This window comes from Erinaceus europaeus, chromosome 9, assembly GCF_950295315.1.
Source record: "Erinaceus europaeus chromosome 9, mEriEur2.1, whole genome shotgun sequence".
In the NCBI taxonomy this organism is placed as follows: domain Eukaryota; kingdom Metazoa; phylum Chordata; class Mammalia; order Eulipotyphla; family Erinaceidae; genus Erinaceus; species Erinaceus europaeus.
In genome coordinates this window covers 13,643,315-13,661,117 of record NC_080170.1, presented here as the reverse complement: position 1 = coordinate 13,661,117, position 17,803 = coordinate 13,643,315, and the positions used below count along the sequence as shown (strand labels likewise).

The 17,803-nt window shown below is 46.4% G+C and overlaps 1 protein-coding gene and 1 non-coding gene across 3 annotated transcripts in view; one reads left to right on the top strand and one right to left on the bottom strand.

The window, feature by feature from the left end:
- RUFY1 (RUN and FYVE domain containing 1) overlaps positions 1-17,803 on the bottom strand; it is a 57,724-nt gene that overhangs the window by 19,516 nt on the left and 20,405 nt on the right. For both annotated transcript variants that reach the window (XM_060197314.1, XM_060197315.1), the window contains 5 exons: positions 9,982-10,083; positions 7,374-7,497; positions 6,193-6,254; positions 2,870-2,935; positions 1,786-1,855 (listed from right to left, as the gene is read on the bottom strand). In XM_060197314.1, the coding sequence (XP_060053297.1) occupies positions 1,786-1,855; positions 2,870-2,935; positions 6,193-6,254; positions 7,374-7,497; positions 9,982-10,083 (424 nt within the window). The remainder of the gene's footprint in view (positions 1-1,785; positions 1,856-2,869; positions 2,936-6,192; positions 6,255-7,373; positions 7,498-9,981; positions 10,084-17,803) is intronic.
- On the top strand, positions 4,494-4,626 carry LOC132540644 (small nucleolar RNA SNORA17). Its single transcript, XR_009551834.1, has one exon. It is a non-coding gene; the product is annotated as a small nucleolar RNA SNORA17 (small nucleolar RNA).

Below are 17,803 nucleotides of genomic sequence, written 5' to 3'. Positions count from 1 at the left end.
ATCAATAAATAAATATCAAAAAATAAAAAACATTTTATTCATTTTAATGAGGGAGATACAGAAAAAGAGAGAGAAGGAAAGATCATAGCACTGCTCAGCTCTGACTTATGGTGGTGCTGGGATTGAAGCTGGGACCTCAGACCCCAAGATTGAAAGTCATTTGATAATCATTATCTCCCCAGCTCCTAACTGAATCTTTTTTTTTTTCTTTTTCTCTTTTTCCCCAGAGCATTGCTCAGCTCTGGTTTATGGGGGATTGAACCTAGGACTTTAGAGCATCAGGTAAGAGAGTCTGTTTGCAGACGAAGGCTAGATAGCATAATGGTTATGCAAACAGACTCTCATGCCTGAGGCTCCAAAGTCCCAGGTTCAATCCCCCACACCACCATAAGCCAGAGCTGAACAGTGCTCTGGTAAAAAAAAGAGAGTCTGTTTGCATAACCATTATGTTATTTACCCCGCCCCCAATTCAATCTTTTTCTTTTCTTTAATATTTATTTCCTTTTGTTGCCCTTGTTATTATTGATATTGTTGGGTAGGACAGAGAGAAATGGAGAGAGGAAGGGAAGACAGGGGGAAAGATAGGTAGACACCTGCAGACCAGCTTCACCACTTGTGAAACGACTCCCCTGCAGGTGAGGAGCTGGGGGCTCGAACTGGGATCCTTATGCCTGTCCTTGCACTTTGTGCCACCTCGCTTAACCCGCTGCACCTACCACCCAACTCCCCAATCTTTTTCTTTTTGAATTAGAGTACCATTTAGCTCTGGGTTAAAGTGGTGCAAGAGATTGAACCTAGGACTTTGGAGCCTCAGGCATGAGAGTCTTTTTGCATAACCGTTATGCTATCTACCCCCACCTGTCTTAATTTAATCTTCACCACAATACTGTAAGGTTTATCTTATCACCTGACTTAGCGATGAGAACAGTGAGGCTCGGAAGACCTACCCACCTAAACCTAGGCTCACCGTCCCCTGCCCCCATCCCTCAGTGAAGCTGAACCTTCTGGGCCTAAGGGGAGTCTCTCCCTTGACGCTGAGCCATGATACACATGGCCTTTAAACATCTTCCTCACACAGACCTGAGGTCCTGTCCAAAACATCTGCCAGGCTGGCCTCAGGAAAGAGCAGTTGGCCTGCTGTGGGCCTGGAGCTGAAGGGGCCCTGTCCCCATGGACCTCTCTCCCATACTCCCTGACTCACAGCCCTTCTCATGGAACCTGGTCCTTCGTGGGGAGGCCTGAGCAGCTATGGACCGCTACCTGTGGAAAGCCTCAGAGAGACAAGGTGCATCCACCAAAGAGATGGCCTGGCAGTGGGCAGCAAGCTGTCTTCCTTGGCCCTGGCCCTCCTTCTTCCTTCCTGTCCTGTCACCCTCTCTTCCTAGTGAGAAAGCAGAGAAAGGCCACACTGTGTGTGTGTGTGTGTGTGTGTGTGTGGGGGTGGCTGTGTGCTCCAGAGAGGCCCTGGCAAAAAGGGGGGCCTGGGGGACCTTTCTGGAGTAGAGAGGGCAGGATAGGGGGATACAGTGAGAAGGCACATCCACACGGGAGCTGGGCTTCCTCATCAGCACTGTCCTCCATGGGGTTCTGGGAAGTGATAGGACCTACGTCACTGAGAACTAGCTCCCAGCACCTGCAGGTGGCATGGTGCTAATGCCCGTCCCCGGGTGGCTCTCAGCCCAGGTTTGAGATTCCCGTTCCATTGGCAGGCAGCCTGGGTGGGTGGGGGCCCTTCTGCTATACCACTGTGTGACCTCGACTCAAAGAATGTCACCAGTCACCAACCTCTTCTTGCAACTTTGAGTTGGTCTTTTCCAAGCCTTCAATCTTAGTCTGAAGGTCTCCAACGGTGCAGCTGTAGAAGATACAAAAAGAGTTAGTAACCGCATGCTGCCAAAGCTGTTGTCCAGCCTGTGGACAGTGAGAATGGAGACCTCGACTCCCTCCCGCCCCCCCAAGTGAGCCCCGTCTCTAATGGGCTCAAAGACAAGGATTCTAAAGATCTCTCCCTGTTTGTGTGTGTGCAGCTAGTGACAGTTTATTTATTTATTGGTAGAGATGGAGAGAAATTAAGAAAGAGAAAGGGAGACAGAGCACTGCTTCACTGCTTGTGAAGCTTTCCCCCTGCAGGTGGGGACTTGAATTTGGGTTCTTGTGTGTTGTAACATGTCTGCTCTACTGAATGCACCACAGCCTGGTCCCTCTCTAGTGACAGTTTTCTTTCCAATAGACACTATCCATTTCTTTCTTGGCCAACTAGAATGGAAATGTCTTTTTTTTTTTTTTTTTGCCTCCAGGGTTATTGCTGGGCTCAGTGCCTGCACTATGAATCCACTGCTCCTGTGGCCATTTATGTATTTATTTATTTTTGGATAGGACTGAGAGAAATTGAGAGAGGAGGGGAAGATGGAGAGGGAGAGAGAAAGACAGACACCAGCAGAGCTGCTCTACCGCCTGTGAAGCGACCGCCCTGCAGGTGGGGAGCCGGGGCCTTGCGCTGGTCTCTTTGTGTGGGTCCTTGTGCTTTGTCCTCTGGCATATGCAATGCTGGGAACTGAACTCAGGACTTGGTGTTTGCAAGTCAGGCACTCTATCCACTGTCTCTCTTTCTCCCTCCCTATCTCTCCTTCCCTTCTCAGTTTCTCTCTGCCTTGTCATAGAAGTAAATAAATATTAAAAACAAAACAGAAGAATCCTCCAAAGCTCTGTTATGAAACTGACTTGCCCAGTCTGTATGGTAAGTTTTGTTTGTTTGTTTGCTTGCTTTTGTTTGGCAGATAGCTGCAAACACAGCAGCCCAGAGGAGGCCTGATGCAGGTATTTTTGCTGCACACTTAGCTGCAATGGTGGACAGAGCAGGGTGTCCTACCTCAAATGCCGGTTAAGTTCTTCCACGTAATTCTTTTGATCGAGGACATCGGTGATTCTTTCATGCCTTAAAAGAAAGCAAGCAAGCATGAGGGAGAAAGGATTTTTTACTCATGGTCAGTATTATTTACTTATTACTAGAGCACTTCTCAGCTATGACTTAAAAGATGGTGCTCAGGACTGAACCTGGGACTTCGAAGCCTCAGGCATGAGAGTCTCTGCATAACCACTGTGCTATCTACCTCTGTCCTCACGGTCACTTTTTTTTTTTTTTTTAAAGAAATGTCTTCTTTCTTTCATTCTGATGGTAAGAAGCACTCCTGGAGCACCGAGGCCAGAAAGTCCTTGCTAGGAAGATGTGTAAGAATAGATGTGACAGATGCACGACGCAAACAGCTGGAGGACTATCTCGGGGTCTACAGTGACCCTCCCTCCCTTCAGTTCAGCCTCACAGCTTCTGGCCATGAGGCAGCCACTGCTATCAGGGTGAATTGCCACTGCAGAAATGGTCTGAGTGTATGGAAGCACACATATAAAAAATTTCTTCTTGGGGGCCGGGTGGTGGTGCACCTGGTTAAGCACACGTGTTACAGTGCGCAAGGACCCAGGTTCTAGCTCCTAGTCCCCACCCGCAGGGGGAAAGCTTTGCAAGTGGTGAAGCAGGGCTGCGGGTGTCTCTCTCCCCTTCCTCAATTTCTGGCTGTCTCTACCCAGTAAATAAATATACATACATAATAAAAAAGAGATAATATAAGAAAATGTTGCTTTAAAAACATTTATTCTTGGGCAGGGTAGATAGCATAATGGTTATGCAAAGAGAGTCTCATGCCTGAGGCTCTGAAGTCCCAGGTTTAATTCCTCTGTACCATCATAAGCCAGAGCTGATAAGTACTCTGGTAAAAGTAAGTAAATAAATAGAAACTTTCTTCCTCCTCTTTTTTTTTAAATATATATTTAAAAATTTTATTTATTTATTTATTTATTTTCCCTTTTGTTGCTCTTCTTGTTTTTTATTGTTGCTGTAGTTTTTATTGCTGTTGTTATTGATGTTGTTGTTAGATAGGACAGAGAGAAATGGAGAGAGAGAAGGAGAGAAAGACAGACACCTGCAAACCTGCTTCACCGCCTGTGAAGCGACTCCCCTGCAGGTGGGGAGCCGGAGGCTCAAACCGGGATCGTTACGCTAGTCCTTGTGCTTCACGCCACATGTGCTTAACCCACTGCGCTACCGCCCGACTCCCCTTTTTTTTTTTCTTAACAGAGCTGGGGCCTCATCCATATATAGTCTCACCACTCCCAGGCTGACTTTTTTTTTTTTGCTCTGAAAGACACACCTCAACATCAGACCTTCCCCTGGTGCCTTGCATTTCCAACATGGCTCTGGAGCTCAAACCTGGGCTGTGCATGTGGTAAGCCCCAACCTGCTGAGTTACCTCTCCAGTCCTGTATTGTCTTTTTATTTTATTAATTTATTTTACCAGAGCACTGCTCAGCTCTGGCGGATGGCGGTGCTGAGGACTGAACCTGGGACCTCAAGAGCCTCAGGCATGAAGCAGTGTGTATATCGATTATGTTGTCTCCCCAGCCCTTTGTAATGTCTTTTTACCATGAAAATGTTAAACACCCCTGCCCCTAAGGACGTTACAGTTACATGTGACTGCTGTGTCACATGCGTGTCATTAGGTGGCAGAGAGGAGAGGCTTGTCTATGCCCAGTGCTCTGGCCTGTGAGACACTGGGTGATTGACAGTCTGACACTCAACACACTGCTCCCACCTGTTAATGCGTGTTTATTGGCAACCTGAATCCTGTCGTATAAAAGCTCTAGTTCTTCCTTAGTTCCTGCCTGCCCTCAAATTTCAGGGTGACCCTGTGACCCGAAGACTGCTGTTTATCCACGCTGGATGAAGAGTGATGGCTCACCATTTAAGGGGAAGGTGACTGTTAGCCTGTGACAATGACCTTCTGGAATGTCTGACGTCTGTCTGTCCACATCCAGGTTACCAACCAGCCCAGCATCCAGAGCTAGATGATCATCTGAGAGATCTGATCACCAAATAGTGTGGTGACCTCACCAGACAGACCAGTACACCATCCTCAATCTTGTAGCAGATATCAAGAATATGACCAGGAAAATGCTGGAAGGCTTCTCTGCATCTTCTAAAGGAGCACACACAAATTGTGGGGGGTCCACAGCTGGTCAAACTCATGGCCTCATAGCATGTTTTGTGCTCATAACACTGAGTACTCCCCCAATGCTATCCTAGTTCATGAATTTGGGAGGGAGGGGCTGTATTTTGTTCCTAAAAGTAAAATTTAAAGGGTTTCTTTAAAGACTTTGTAAAAATTGAAAATAAATTCCTGACTTGTAAAAAAGAAAATGTTAAACACATTGTCTTTCTTTTTTCCTCCAGGATAATTTCTTTGACAATAAAGTGTTTGCTAACAAAGATGAAGGAGAGTTACACAGGGTATGAAAAGATACTTAAACAGGTCCACCTGCAGCCCCGTTACACTGGAAGAGACTTTGGTGCCTGTAGTCCCACTCATTACCCCACCTGAACAAGTCAGCCTGGAGTGGTAGAATGTCAGTGAAGACACAAAATGTCAGTGAAGACACTCAAGCATCACAGAACAACTCCATTTACACTGCAGGTAGGAGGAAGGCAAAACACACACACACCCTTTCCCTCTCTCCCTATAAACTTGAACCTGCCAAGTGGTGAGCAAAGGCACAGATGGAGGGCTGGGGACACAGCATCATGGTTCTGCCAAAAACTTTCACACTTGAAGCTTCTAGGTCCTATGTTCCATTCCCAGCCCCACCATAAGCCAGAGCTGAGCAGTGTTCTGGTGAATGAATAAATACATAAGTAGAGGTTTAGAAGGAGACTGGAGGGGCCAGACAGGTTACAGTGCACAAGGAGCCACGTTCAAGCCCCTGGTCCCCATCTGCGGGGGGGAAGTTTCATGAGTAGTAAAGCAGTACTGCAGGTCTCTCTCTCTCCATCTCTATCTCTTCATTCCCTCTTGATTTCTCTGTCTCTGTTTAATCAATAAATAAAATATTTAAGAAGAGGAAAAAGAAGAGGAGGAAGAGGAAGAAGGGAGACTCGAGCAGTTTCCTCTGGAAGAATAAGAGGAAGGGAAGGGAAGAGGAGGTGAGGTGTGTGGGGGATTTCATGTATACTCTGCCCTGCAGAGCTCTGCCCCTCAGACAACGGGACTGCCCTGCATCATCTCCAGGAAGCCAGCTGAGGAGCAGCGTTCCCTGGCAGGCTCGCATTGAGGCCGTGGAGGAGAGCTGCGGGGAAGCAGAACTTACTCCTTGCCGCCATCCAGCTCCTGCACGTCCTTGAGGTAGAGGGAGAAATCAATCACTCCCACCTGATGAAAAGCAAACACACAAGCTGGGGTGAAAAGTAATGACCCAGGCACCGTGCAGGTCTTGCAGACCTGGGGCAGACACCTCTCTCCTGTAAGCACTGAGTGAGGCTCCCCAGCTTGGCAACGTACCCCTCAGCCAAATAAACAACCTGAGAGAAGAACCTGTCACCTTCTAGAAGGAGTTGAGTCTTCAGCCCTGGTTGCCTGCTCTCCTGCAGGAAGAAGGCTCATCCCACGAAAGCGGTTCCCCACCCACCCACAGGGCACCCCGAAACCTGCTGCCTGCTCTCACCCAGTCAACCTAAATGCCTAGAACCCTGCCGAGGTGTTTCACTCCAATTCAATTGGGGGGACTAGTTGCTCAATGTTCTGTTGCCTGTCCTCCCCCTTTATTTATTATTGGACACAGACAGAAAGAAATTGAGAGGAAAGGGGAGATGGAGAGGGAGGGAGGGTGGAAGGGAGGGGGGCACCTGTAACACTGCATCACCACTTGTGAAGCTTTCCTCCTACAGGTGGGAAAAGGAGCTTGAACCTGGGTCCTTGTGCACTGCAATGTGTGCAGTCAACCAGGTGCACCACCACCCAGTCCCCCACCTTTTTGCCTCCAGGGTTATTGCTGGGCCTCAGCACCTGCACTATGAATCCACTGCTCCTGGAGGTTATTTTTTCCCTTTTGTGGCCCTTGTTTATCATTGTTGTTATTGCTATCACTGTTGGATAGGACAGAGGGAAACTGAGATAGGAGGGGAAGACAGGGGGAGAGAAAGATAGATACCTGCAGACCTGCTTCACTGCTTGTGAAGCGACTCCCCTGCAGGTGGGGAGCCGGGGGCTTGAACCGGGGTTCTTAAGACAGTCCTTGCACTTGTCCCATTGTGCTACCGCCCAGACACCTCTTTTTTTAGGGAACCAGAAAATCACTCTGGTACATGGGATGCCAGGGGTTGAACTGGCCCTCTCCCCTCCTGAGACCTCTGGATCACACAGTGCTGAGAACAGCCTGCTGTCAGACACTTGGGTTTGGTGCTCCTCTAGCAAGCACAGCATGTGCATGTAGGGCTTACAGGACCTTCCCCCTACCCCCACACACACACCAGAGCTGAGTGCCTACTTTACCTGGGAATCTAAGTCTTCTCCCTTTAGGCAGAGATTGGCGTCGAGGACATTTAGTCCAACCAGCAGACCGACAATTACGGTCCCTTCTTCCTCTATCATTAATGCCTCAGGCTCATAGAATTCGCTGGAAGAAAAGACATGACAGAGCTCACAGGATTCCCGCCCCTAACCTCTCCCTGCTTTTCCCCTCAGATGCCAGAATGGCTCCTGGAGCCCCACTACATGGGATTTCCTGCTATGTCATACTTCTGGTGCTGCTGCTTCTGTTTTGGCCTGTCTTCTCTTCCTGGGGCATTATTATTATTATTGTTATTATTATCTTTATATTTACTTATTTATTGGAGAGAGACAGCCAGAAATTGAGAGGTGAGGGGGAGACAGAGAGACACACACTTGCAGCCCTGCTTCACGCTCACAGACCTTTCCCCCCCTGCTGGTGGGGACCAGGGGCTTGAACCTGGGTCCTGTAACCTGTGCACTCAACCAGGTGTGCCACCACCTGGCCCTTTCCTGGGGCTTGAATGGACTCCTATCCCACTTTGAGTCTAAGGCCAGCTCCTCTGCCTAGACCCGGGTCCTTCTCACCTCTTCTTGACTATCATTCCTGCCCCTCATTCTATATTCCCCACTGCCTCCTACTTCTGAATCACCATGGATCATGTCTGTACTTCCACTTAAGGCAGCTAGACTGGAGACCTGCAGCGTCTCTGCATCCAAGAACTAAAGAACTCTCCCCTCTCCCTATGCCCCACTGAACTACTCCAGTTCCTTACCTCCTACTTGACCTCAGCACCATCCTCTGGCTATCGCCACTTCTGGTCACCAGTGGTGTGCTAATACACCACTGTGTGAGTATGTGTGTGTGTGCATGTCCACAAGAACTTATTGTCTTTTTTTTTTTTTCTTAAGGCTTATTTATTAATGGAGTGGGGGAAGAGAGGGAGAGAGAATTAGAGAGTCACTCTAACACATGCAATACTGGGGATAAAATTCAGGACCTCATGCTCAAGAGTTCAACAATCTATCCATTGCATCACCACCTCCTGGGCTTCTAGAACTTATTGTCTTAATATATATATATATTAGAAGAGAACTTTCCATTCACTTTATTAAAAAAACAGTATATAATTTTTTTAATGAGAAAGTGAGGTACAGAGGGAAAGACTGAGAAAGAGAGACAAAGAAAGTGAGAGGGACACCAGAGCACTTCTTTGCTCTGGCTTATAGTAGTGCTGGGGATTGAACCTGGGACCTCAGAGCCTCAGGCATGACTGTCTCTTTGCATACCACTATGCTATCTCCTCCACCCTAGGACTTACTGTCTAAAGAATGGTTTCAGGGGGTCGGGCGGTGGCGCAGTGGGTAAAGCGCACATGGCGCAAAGCGCAGGGACCGGCGTAAGGATCCCGGTTCGAGCCCCCGGCTCCCCACCTGCAGGGGAGTCGCTTCATAGGCGGTGAAGCAGGTCTGCAGGTGTCTGTCTTTCTCTCCCCCTCTCTGTCTTCCCCTCCTCTCTCCATTTCTCTCTGTCCTATCTAACAACAAAGCAACGTCAACAATGGCAATAATAATCGCAATGAGGCTGCAACAACTAGGGCAACAAAAAGGGGGAAAAATGGCCTCCAGGAGCGGTGGATTCATGGTGCAGGCACTGAGCCCAGCAATAACCCTGGAGGAAAAAAAAAAAAAAAGAATGGTTTCAGGTTGCAGGGCCAGGCGGTGCCACTCCTGGTTAAGCACTCACATTACAGTCCACAAGGACCTAGGTTCAAGCACCTGGTCCCCACCTGCAGGTAGAAAGCTTCATGAGTGGTGAAGCATGGCTGCAGGTGTCTCTCTGTCTCCCTCTCTCAATTTTCCTCTGTCTCAATAATAAATAAAAAATGAAAGAATGATTTCAGGTTGCCTGGGAGATGCCACAGAGGATAAAGTGCTGAGACTCTCAAGCATGAGGCTCTGAGTTCAATCCCCAGCATCACATGTGCCAGAATGATGCTCTGGCTCTCTATTCTCTCTCACTAAAAAATAAATAAATCTTAACAAACAAACAAACAAAAAAACGTGGGGCAGGGCTGCAGTGCACCTGGTTAAGTACACACATTACAGTACAGAAGGATCTGGGTTCAAACCCCTCGTCCCCACCTGCAGGGGGGTTGCTTCATAAGCAGTGAAGGTCTACATGTGTCTCTCTTCTTCTCTATCCCCCTTCACTCCAAATTTATGTCCTATCAAATAAAATAAATACGTAAATACGGGCTGGGTGGTGGCGCATCTGGTTGAGCGCACGTTACAATGCGCAAGGGACTAGGCTCAAGCTTCTGGTCCCCACCTGCAGGGGTAAAGCTTTGCAAGTAGTGAGCAGTGCTGCAGGTATCTCATTCTCTCTTTATCACCCCCTTCCCTCTTGATTTCTGGCTGTCTCTATCCAATACATAAATATGACAATAATAAAAAGAACACTATTTAAAAAGGTTTGCTTAAAAATAAATGAATAAAATTGAAAAAAACATCGTGTACAGTACATACTGTGATGATTTAGAATGAGCCCCAAAACAACGCTCTAGTCATCTACAAGGCAAAAGGCAGGCCAGGGCAGGTGGTGAAGTACCTCAGGAGATGCTTGTTGTCTATCAGCACCTTCAGATAATCTGCCAGCTTCTTTTGCATGAGTGCAAGATAGAGCCAAGCTCGGCCTCTTCCCACAGCAGTCCTAGAATTAAAGCAGAGAACCACACTGTTAGGGGACGACAACAAGAAGAAAACTAAGAGGAAAAAGAGAGAGAGAGAGAGATGCTCTTTCTCTCTTACACACAACTGTGATGACAGGGAATGGACAGTAGCTTTTGGGGGAGGGTCTGCAGGAGGGCAGGGGCAACCTTAGTAGGCAGCTCACTGCACATCTCTGGCTACTGCTTGCATTTTGTAACATGGGCATGTTATTTGTTTCCCCAACAAAAATGGAAACATACACACACACAAACACAACAACAACAACAAAACCCCTTAAGCCACAATAATCAGATTTCAGGAACAAACACATTTAGATACAGACTTTGCACAGAGGTAGATTCTCAGGGAACCAGGCAGTGTCAGTAACCAATAAGCCACCTCTCAGGCTTGGGAAATCTAATTTTTTAAAAAAGTTTTTTTATTCCCTTTTGTTACCCTTGTTGTTTTATTGTTGTAATTATTATTGTTGTTGTTGTTATTGATGTCGTCATTGTTGGATAGGACAGAGAGAAATGGGAAGAGGAGGGGAAGACAGAGAGGGAGAGAGAGAAAGATAGACACCTGCAGACCTGCTTCACCGCTTGTGAAGCAGTTCTCCTGCAGGTGGGGAGCCGGGGGCTTGAACCAGTATCCTTCTGCCGGTCCTTGTGCTTCGCGCCATGTGTGCTTAACCCGCTGCACTACCGCCCGGCTCCCAGAAATCTAATTTTTAAATGTGATAACAAAGATTTATTTTTTTATAGGAGATAGAGAAAGAGAGAAAGAGAAACACACCAGAGTACTGTTCAGCTCTGGCATACGGTGGTGTTGGAGATTGAACCTAGGGCCATTGGGGTTTCAGGCATCAAAGTGAACCATCTTCCCACCCTCCCACCCAAAAAGGTTGTAAACAGGCGACTCAGTAGACTATCACAACCAGTACCTGCATCTGATGGCTGGTGGCCAGGCTGCGGGCACACTTGGGGGTTTTAGGAGCCAGACTCAGAAGGGTCCATCTAACTTCATCTATATAAGCCCTCTCCTCCATACCCAATAAAGGAGCAGGAAGGATAGGACACAGAGTAGAAAGATAAGACAGTTAGAGCAGGCAGGCCAGCTCTCATGCCCTCCACATAGGGGCCAGGGAACAACTCAGATGGTGAGAATGTGAAGCCGGCTACAGAGTTCAAGTGAGCTACATGGCGAGGGGTTATGTGTCTACTTCAGATGATGTTGAGGAGGCTGGAGAGAGAGCTCACCAGTAGGGTGTGTGCCTTGGCATGTGCCCGGCCCAGGCTCCAGACCTGGCGCCACATGGGAGGCATTGGGGGAAGGGCAGTGTTGTGGTTTCTTCTCTCTGAATGAAAAAAATTAAGTGGACTAGGCTAGGGAACTGCCAGCATGTGAGGCCCCAGCTTTGTAGACGCAAGCACACACACACACACACACACACACACACACACACACACACACACACACACACACACACTGCACACACACCACCAGCACGTGTGCTGCTATCGAAGAGTATCTGATAGGCAAAGAGGTTCACACTCCCTACTGGGAGCTGGGCTGCAGCACACTCAGTTAACTGTATACACCACAGTGTGCAAGGACCTGGGTTCAAGTCCACGGTCCCCAGCTGCAGGTGAAAAGCTTCACTGGTGATAAAGCAGTGCTGCCACTTCTCTTTCTTTTCTGGTCTCTTTCCCTTCCCTCTCAATTTCTCTCTGTTTCTATCCCATAAATAAATTTAAATAAAACAAACCTCTTACCAAGCAACTGGGGAGGTGGCTTACCTGATGGCATATGAGCTTGAGAAGCTGGATACCTGGTTAAGGATCCTCAGTATTGTACATACCTGAGCTCTGTCTTCTCTCTCTTCCTCTTTTAAATTTAATACATATTTTTATTATCTTTTATTCATTTGATAGAGACTGACAGAAACTGAGAGGAGGGAAGAGACTTAGAGGGAGAGAGACAGAGGGATACCTGCAGCACTGTTTCACCACTTGTGAAGTTTTCCCCTTGCAGGTGGGGACCAGGGGCTTGATCCTGGGTCCTTGTGCATTGTAACATGTTTGTTCAGCCAGGTGCACCACCACCCGGTCCCCCCTCTCTTCTTAAGTCTCTCTCTTTCTTTTTTTTTTGCTTCCAGGGTTATTGCTGGGGCTTGGTGCCTGCATCACAAATCCACTGCTCCTGGAGGCTATTTTTTCCCTTTTGTTGTCCTTGTTGTTTTAACATTGTTGTTGTTGTTACTGATGTCGTCGTTGTTGGATAGGACAGAGAGAAATGGAGAGAGGAGGGGAAGACAGAGAGGGGAGAGAAAGACAGACACCTGCAGACCTGCTTCACCGCCTGTGAAGTGACCCCCCTGCAGGTGGGCTCGAACGGGGATCCTTGCACCAGCTCTTGTGCTTTGTGCCATGTGCGCTTAACCCGCTGCGCTACTGCCCAACTCCCGAGATTTTCTCTCTTATATGTAAGAAAGAAAATAAATCTTAAGCCCGCCCACTCCATGGAACAAAGGCTACAGGATGATCGGTACAGTTCAGGACTGAATTTCCCCCAGACATTAACAAACTGTTCTTACTTTGGGTTCCCTTCCAAAACATTTTTATGTGTGTGGGAACAAATGTACATTCTTTTTTTTTTTTTTTAATATTTTTTTATTATTTATTTATTTATTTCCCCTTTTGTTGCCCTGGTTTTTCATTGTTGTAGTTATTGATGTAGTTACTGATATCGTCGTTGTTGGATAGGACAGAGAGAAATGGAGAGAGGAGGGGAAGACAGAGAGGGGGAGAGAAAGACAGACACCTGCAGACCTGCTTCACCGCCTGTGAAGCGACTTCCCTGCAGGTGGGGAGCTGGGGGCTCGAACCGGGATCCGTAAGCCGGTCCTTGCACTTTGTGCCACCTGCACTTAACCTGCTGCGCTACAGCCCGACTCCCACAAATGTACATTCTTATTTTCCTCTCTCCTGCATTAAAAAAAGTCAATGTGCTCTACATGTTGTTCTGCTGCTTATCTGAGCATCTGCCATCTTGAAAGTCTTTCCACATACACGAAGCCTCTTACCCAGTGTCACAGCGTTAGCCTGCCTCACAACTGGGCCACACCATCACTTACTTGGCCAATTTTAAAGCTAGCCTGCCTCAAGTCTTTAGCTACGAGGCATAAAGATGCCGGGTAGGGTTATACAAAAAGACTGTCCTGCCTGAGGCTCCAAAGTCTTAGGTTCACTCCCCTGCACCACTGTAAGTCACAGCTGAATAGTGCTCTGGGGGAAAAAAAAAGAAAAGATAAGAAATGGGAGTCGGGCAGTAGGGCGGCGGGTTAAGTGCACATGGTGCAAAGCGCAAGGACTGGTGTGAGAATCCTGGTTTGAGCCCTCGGCTCCCCACCTGCAGGGGAGTCACTTCACAGGCGGTGAAGCAGGTCTGCAGGTATCTGTCTTTCTCTTCCTCTCTCTGTCTTCCCTTCCTCTCTCCATTTCTCTCTGTCTTATCCAACAACGACAACAAGATCAATAACAACAACAATAACTACAACAATAAAACAACAAGGGCAACGAAAGGGAATAAATAAAATAAATGAAAAAACAAGGACAACAAAAGGGAATAAATATTAAAAAAATAAAAAAAAAGAAATAATGTTGCAGTAGACAACTGTATATTCACCATTTTCCTGCTGTCACATTTGCAAGGTACAATGGTTAGAAGAGGAATTTCAGAGGAATTCAGAGGAATTTCTGCCAAATGGCAGAGGGTCATTTGAGCAGATAGTCCCAAAGTGTTCTCCACCAGGAGTGAAATATGAAGATATGAGGCCATGGTGGGAGGGGGAGCAGAAGAGTTTGGCCATGCATTCGAAAGATCTGGAAGGGTACTAACTTAGATAATAATTGTAAGCTTTTTTTTTTTTTAATTTGATACAAATGAAGAGGGTGTTTTTTGGCTTGCTTTTTATTCTTAAATTAAAAATTAATAGGAATATATACATGACAGAAATATATATATCAGATAGACAGACTCTGGCTTCCCAGGGGCTGGCAGGAAGGTAATACAGTCCTTAGAGCCAATCTCGCCAGTTCCTGCAGGACTTGATTCAGCTGGTTAAAAGATGCACTCAAATTAGTTGAAAAGAACTGCAGGAGATTGCCATGGCAACAGCTATAGGACTTGCTATAACAAAATTCATTTTTCTTTTGTGAAATTCATCCACATCCCTATTAAGAGTATCACTGTTGGTGGCTGAACACCTTTTCAGAAGACTGTTTCATCCTGGGGGTTGGTGAACATGTGAGGATTTGACAGATTTGGGTGTTAAAAAAAAAAAAACAACAGCTGTATGTTTTATTCATTTGTTTTCTTCTGAGATTTTTCCATTTCTTTTTAAATTTTTTAAAAATATTTATTTATTTTCCCTCTTGTTGCCCTTTTCGTTGTTGTAGTCATTATTGTTGTTACTGATGTCATCATTGTTAGATAGGACAGAGAAATGGAGAGAGGAGGGGAAGACAGATAAGGGGAGAGAAAGATAGACACCTGTAGACTTGCTTCACTGCCTGTGAAGCGACCCCCGCTGTAGGTGGGGAGACGGGGCCTCGAACTGGGATCCTTTTGCCTGTCCTGGCATTTTGTACCATGTGAGCTTAACCCACTGCGCTACCGCCCAGCTCTCTGATTTTTTAATTTCTAAATTGAGAAAATTTCAAACAATGAGAAGAGGGAGGAGAGGAAGAAAAAAAGGGGGAGAGGGGGACGGAGGGAGGGAGAGAAGTCTTGTATGGCTCTAAGTGTCAATATATGAATTTGATATTCTTTATGTAAAGAGGTACCTCAGTGGTAAGCTATTACATGAAGTTAATGAACACATTTTGGGTTGACAGGTCATTCCGATATATTTATATATATATATATATATATATATATATATATATATATATATATATACATATATATATATATATGTATATTTTAATCTGATTAAGAATAGAGAGACATTGAGAGGGGAGAAGATAGAGACACCTGTAGATGGGGACTAAGGACTTGAACCTGAATCTTTGTGAGTTGTTGCATGTGTGCTCAATCAGATATGTCACCACCCAGCCCCTGTAATATATATATATTTGCTTCTGTTAGACAAAGGAGATATTCATGGTCCGGGAGGTGGAGCAGTGGCTAGAGCACTGGACCTAAGAGTATGAGGCTCCGAGTCTGGTCCCAAGCATCACATATGTGATCCTCTCTGGTTCTCTGCTTCTCTTCCAAATAAATACAATGGGGCCAGGTGGTTGCACACCGGGTTAAGTGCACATAGTACAAAGCGCAAGGACCCGTGCCAGGATCCCAGGGCTCCCGAAGGGGGGAATCGCTTCACAAGCAGTGAAGTAGGTCTACAGGTATCTTTCTCTTACCTTTTTTTTTTTTCCTTTTTTTTTTTGCCTCCAGGGTTATCGCTGGGGCTCAGTACCTGAACTATGAATTCACTGCTCCTGAAGGCTATTTTTTCCCTTTTGTTGCCCTTGTTGTCTCTCTCTCCCTCTTTATCTTCCCCTTCTCTGAATTTCTCTCTGTCCTATCCTATTTAAAAAAAAAAAAAGGAAGCTGGGTGGTGGTGCACCTGGTTGAGCGCACACGTTATAGTGCATGAGGACCTGGGTTTGAGCCCCTGGCCCCCACCTGCAGGGGGAAAGCTTTGCAAGTGGTGAAGCAGTGTTGCAGGTATCTCTCTATCTCTCTCCCTATCATCCCTTTCCCTCTTGATTTCTGGCTGTTTCTATCAAATAAAATAAAGATAATAAAAAAAAAAATAAAAAAAGGGAAAAAATAGCCTCCAGAAGCAGTGGATTCATAATGTTGGCACTGAGCACCAGTGATATCCCTGGAGGCAATAAATAAATAAATAAATAAATAAATAAATACAGAGAAAAAGAAATAAGGAAGGCGATGTGGAGGCTCCTAAGAAGTCACTAGGATGCCACCTGCCCTGAGCCAGGGCAGGACAGAGGGCTCTGTTCTGTCTGGAGGAGGCTGCAGGCGCCCATACCACAGTGGGGTTGTGTGGGAGTTCAAAGTCACAGAGTCAGAGTCCAGTGTCCTCTCCTGAGGGACTGTGGGTAGGCTATGTAAGCTTTCTGAGCTTCTATCTGCACTGGCAGGGGGAGACCAACAGCTTTTCTCCAGGCTTGCCATGGAGGGTTAAGTAGGTAGCCGAGTGTCCTGAGCACACTGCCTGGCACATGGCAGGCTCCATGGTAAAGGGTGGAGTGAGGATTTTGCTAATTTCTCAAAGTAGAACAGGCATCTTAGGAGGGGGGGTGGGGTGCAGAGGCTGGAAAGTCTAGGTCCTTGGGGGAGACTCTGCTGGGGCCTTCCCCATGGCCCAGTGGTCTCGAGGGCCCCTTCTAAATATTTATCTGTCAACCAAGAGAGAACCAGAGAATTACTTGGCACATTCAGTGAGAGGAATTAAATCCTAGACCTCATGCTTGCAGGTCTGTCACTCTACTTGCTGTGTCTGTGTCACCTCCTGGGCTATATCAAGGACCCCCCCTTTTTTTTTAAAAGATTTTTTTGTTGTTGTTTATTTATGAGAAATACAGGAGGAGAGAGAAAGAACCAGACAGCACTCTGGCACATGTGCTGCCGGGGATCAAACTTGAGACCTCATGCTTGAGAGTCCAAAGCCTTGTCACTGCGCCACCTCCCGGACCACACTCAAGGGCCCCTTTTATATTATCAAAAGAAATGCATACATTATACATAGACATTTACTGCTAGAGCCTTACTTGGGCTTTGAGCCTGCAGGACTCTAGTTTTCTGTAGACTTAATTTATTTATTTTTAAATGTTTTTTAAAATTTATTATTGGAGACAGAGAGAAGTTGAGAGGGGAGGGGAGATAAGAGAGGGAAAAAGACAGAGAGACACCCGTAGTACTACTTCACCACTTGTGAAACTTTGCCTCTGTAGGTAGGGACCAGGGACTTGAACCTGGGTCCTTGTGCACTGTAATGTCAGCGCTTATCCAGGTGCACCACTGCCTGGCTCCTGACAATTTTTTTTTTTTTTTAAAAAGATTTACTTATTTTATTTTAATAAGAGAGAAAAAGGCCAGAGCACTACTCAGCTCTGGCTTATGGCCAGGAATTGAAGCAGGGAATTCTGGGACCTCAGATATAAAAGTCTGGTGCACTACCTCCCCAGCCTCTTTTATTTATTTATTTTTTAAAATATTTATTTATTCCCTTTTGTTGCCTTTGTTTTTATTTTTTATTGTTGTAGTTGTTATTGATGTCATAGTTGTTGGATAGGACAGAGAGAAATGGAAAGAGGAGGGGAAGACAGAGGGGGAGAGAAAGATAGACACCTGCAGACCTGCTTCAGCGCCTGTGAAGCAACTCCCCTGCAGGTGGGGAGTTGGGGGCTCTAACCGGAATCCTTACTTCAGTCCTTGTGCTTTGCACCATGTGTGCTTAACCTGCTGCACTACTGCCCAACTCCCAGCAATTTGGGTTTTATTAGTAAAGAGAATTGTTCTACTCAGAATATTTCCTAGTACCTGAAGCAGTGGCTCCAGATGTGCAGTAATATCTCCTGGCTTGTACTCCTAGACCACATACAGCAATGGAAACTGCAGTTATTATAATTAAAGACAAGAAAAGGAAACAGGCTCCTTCTAGAAGGGCAAGGCTTGCCCAAGATCCCCTG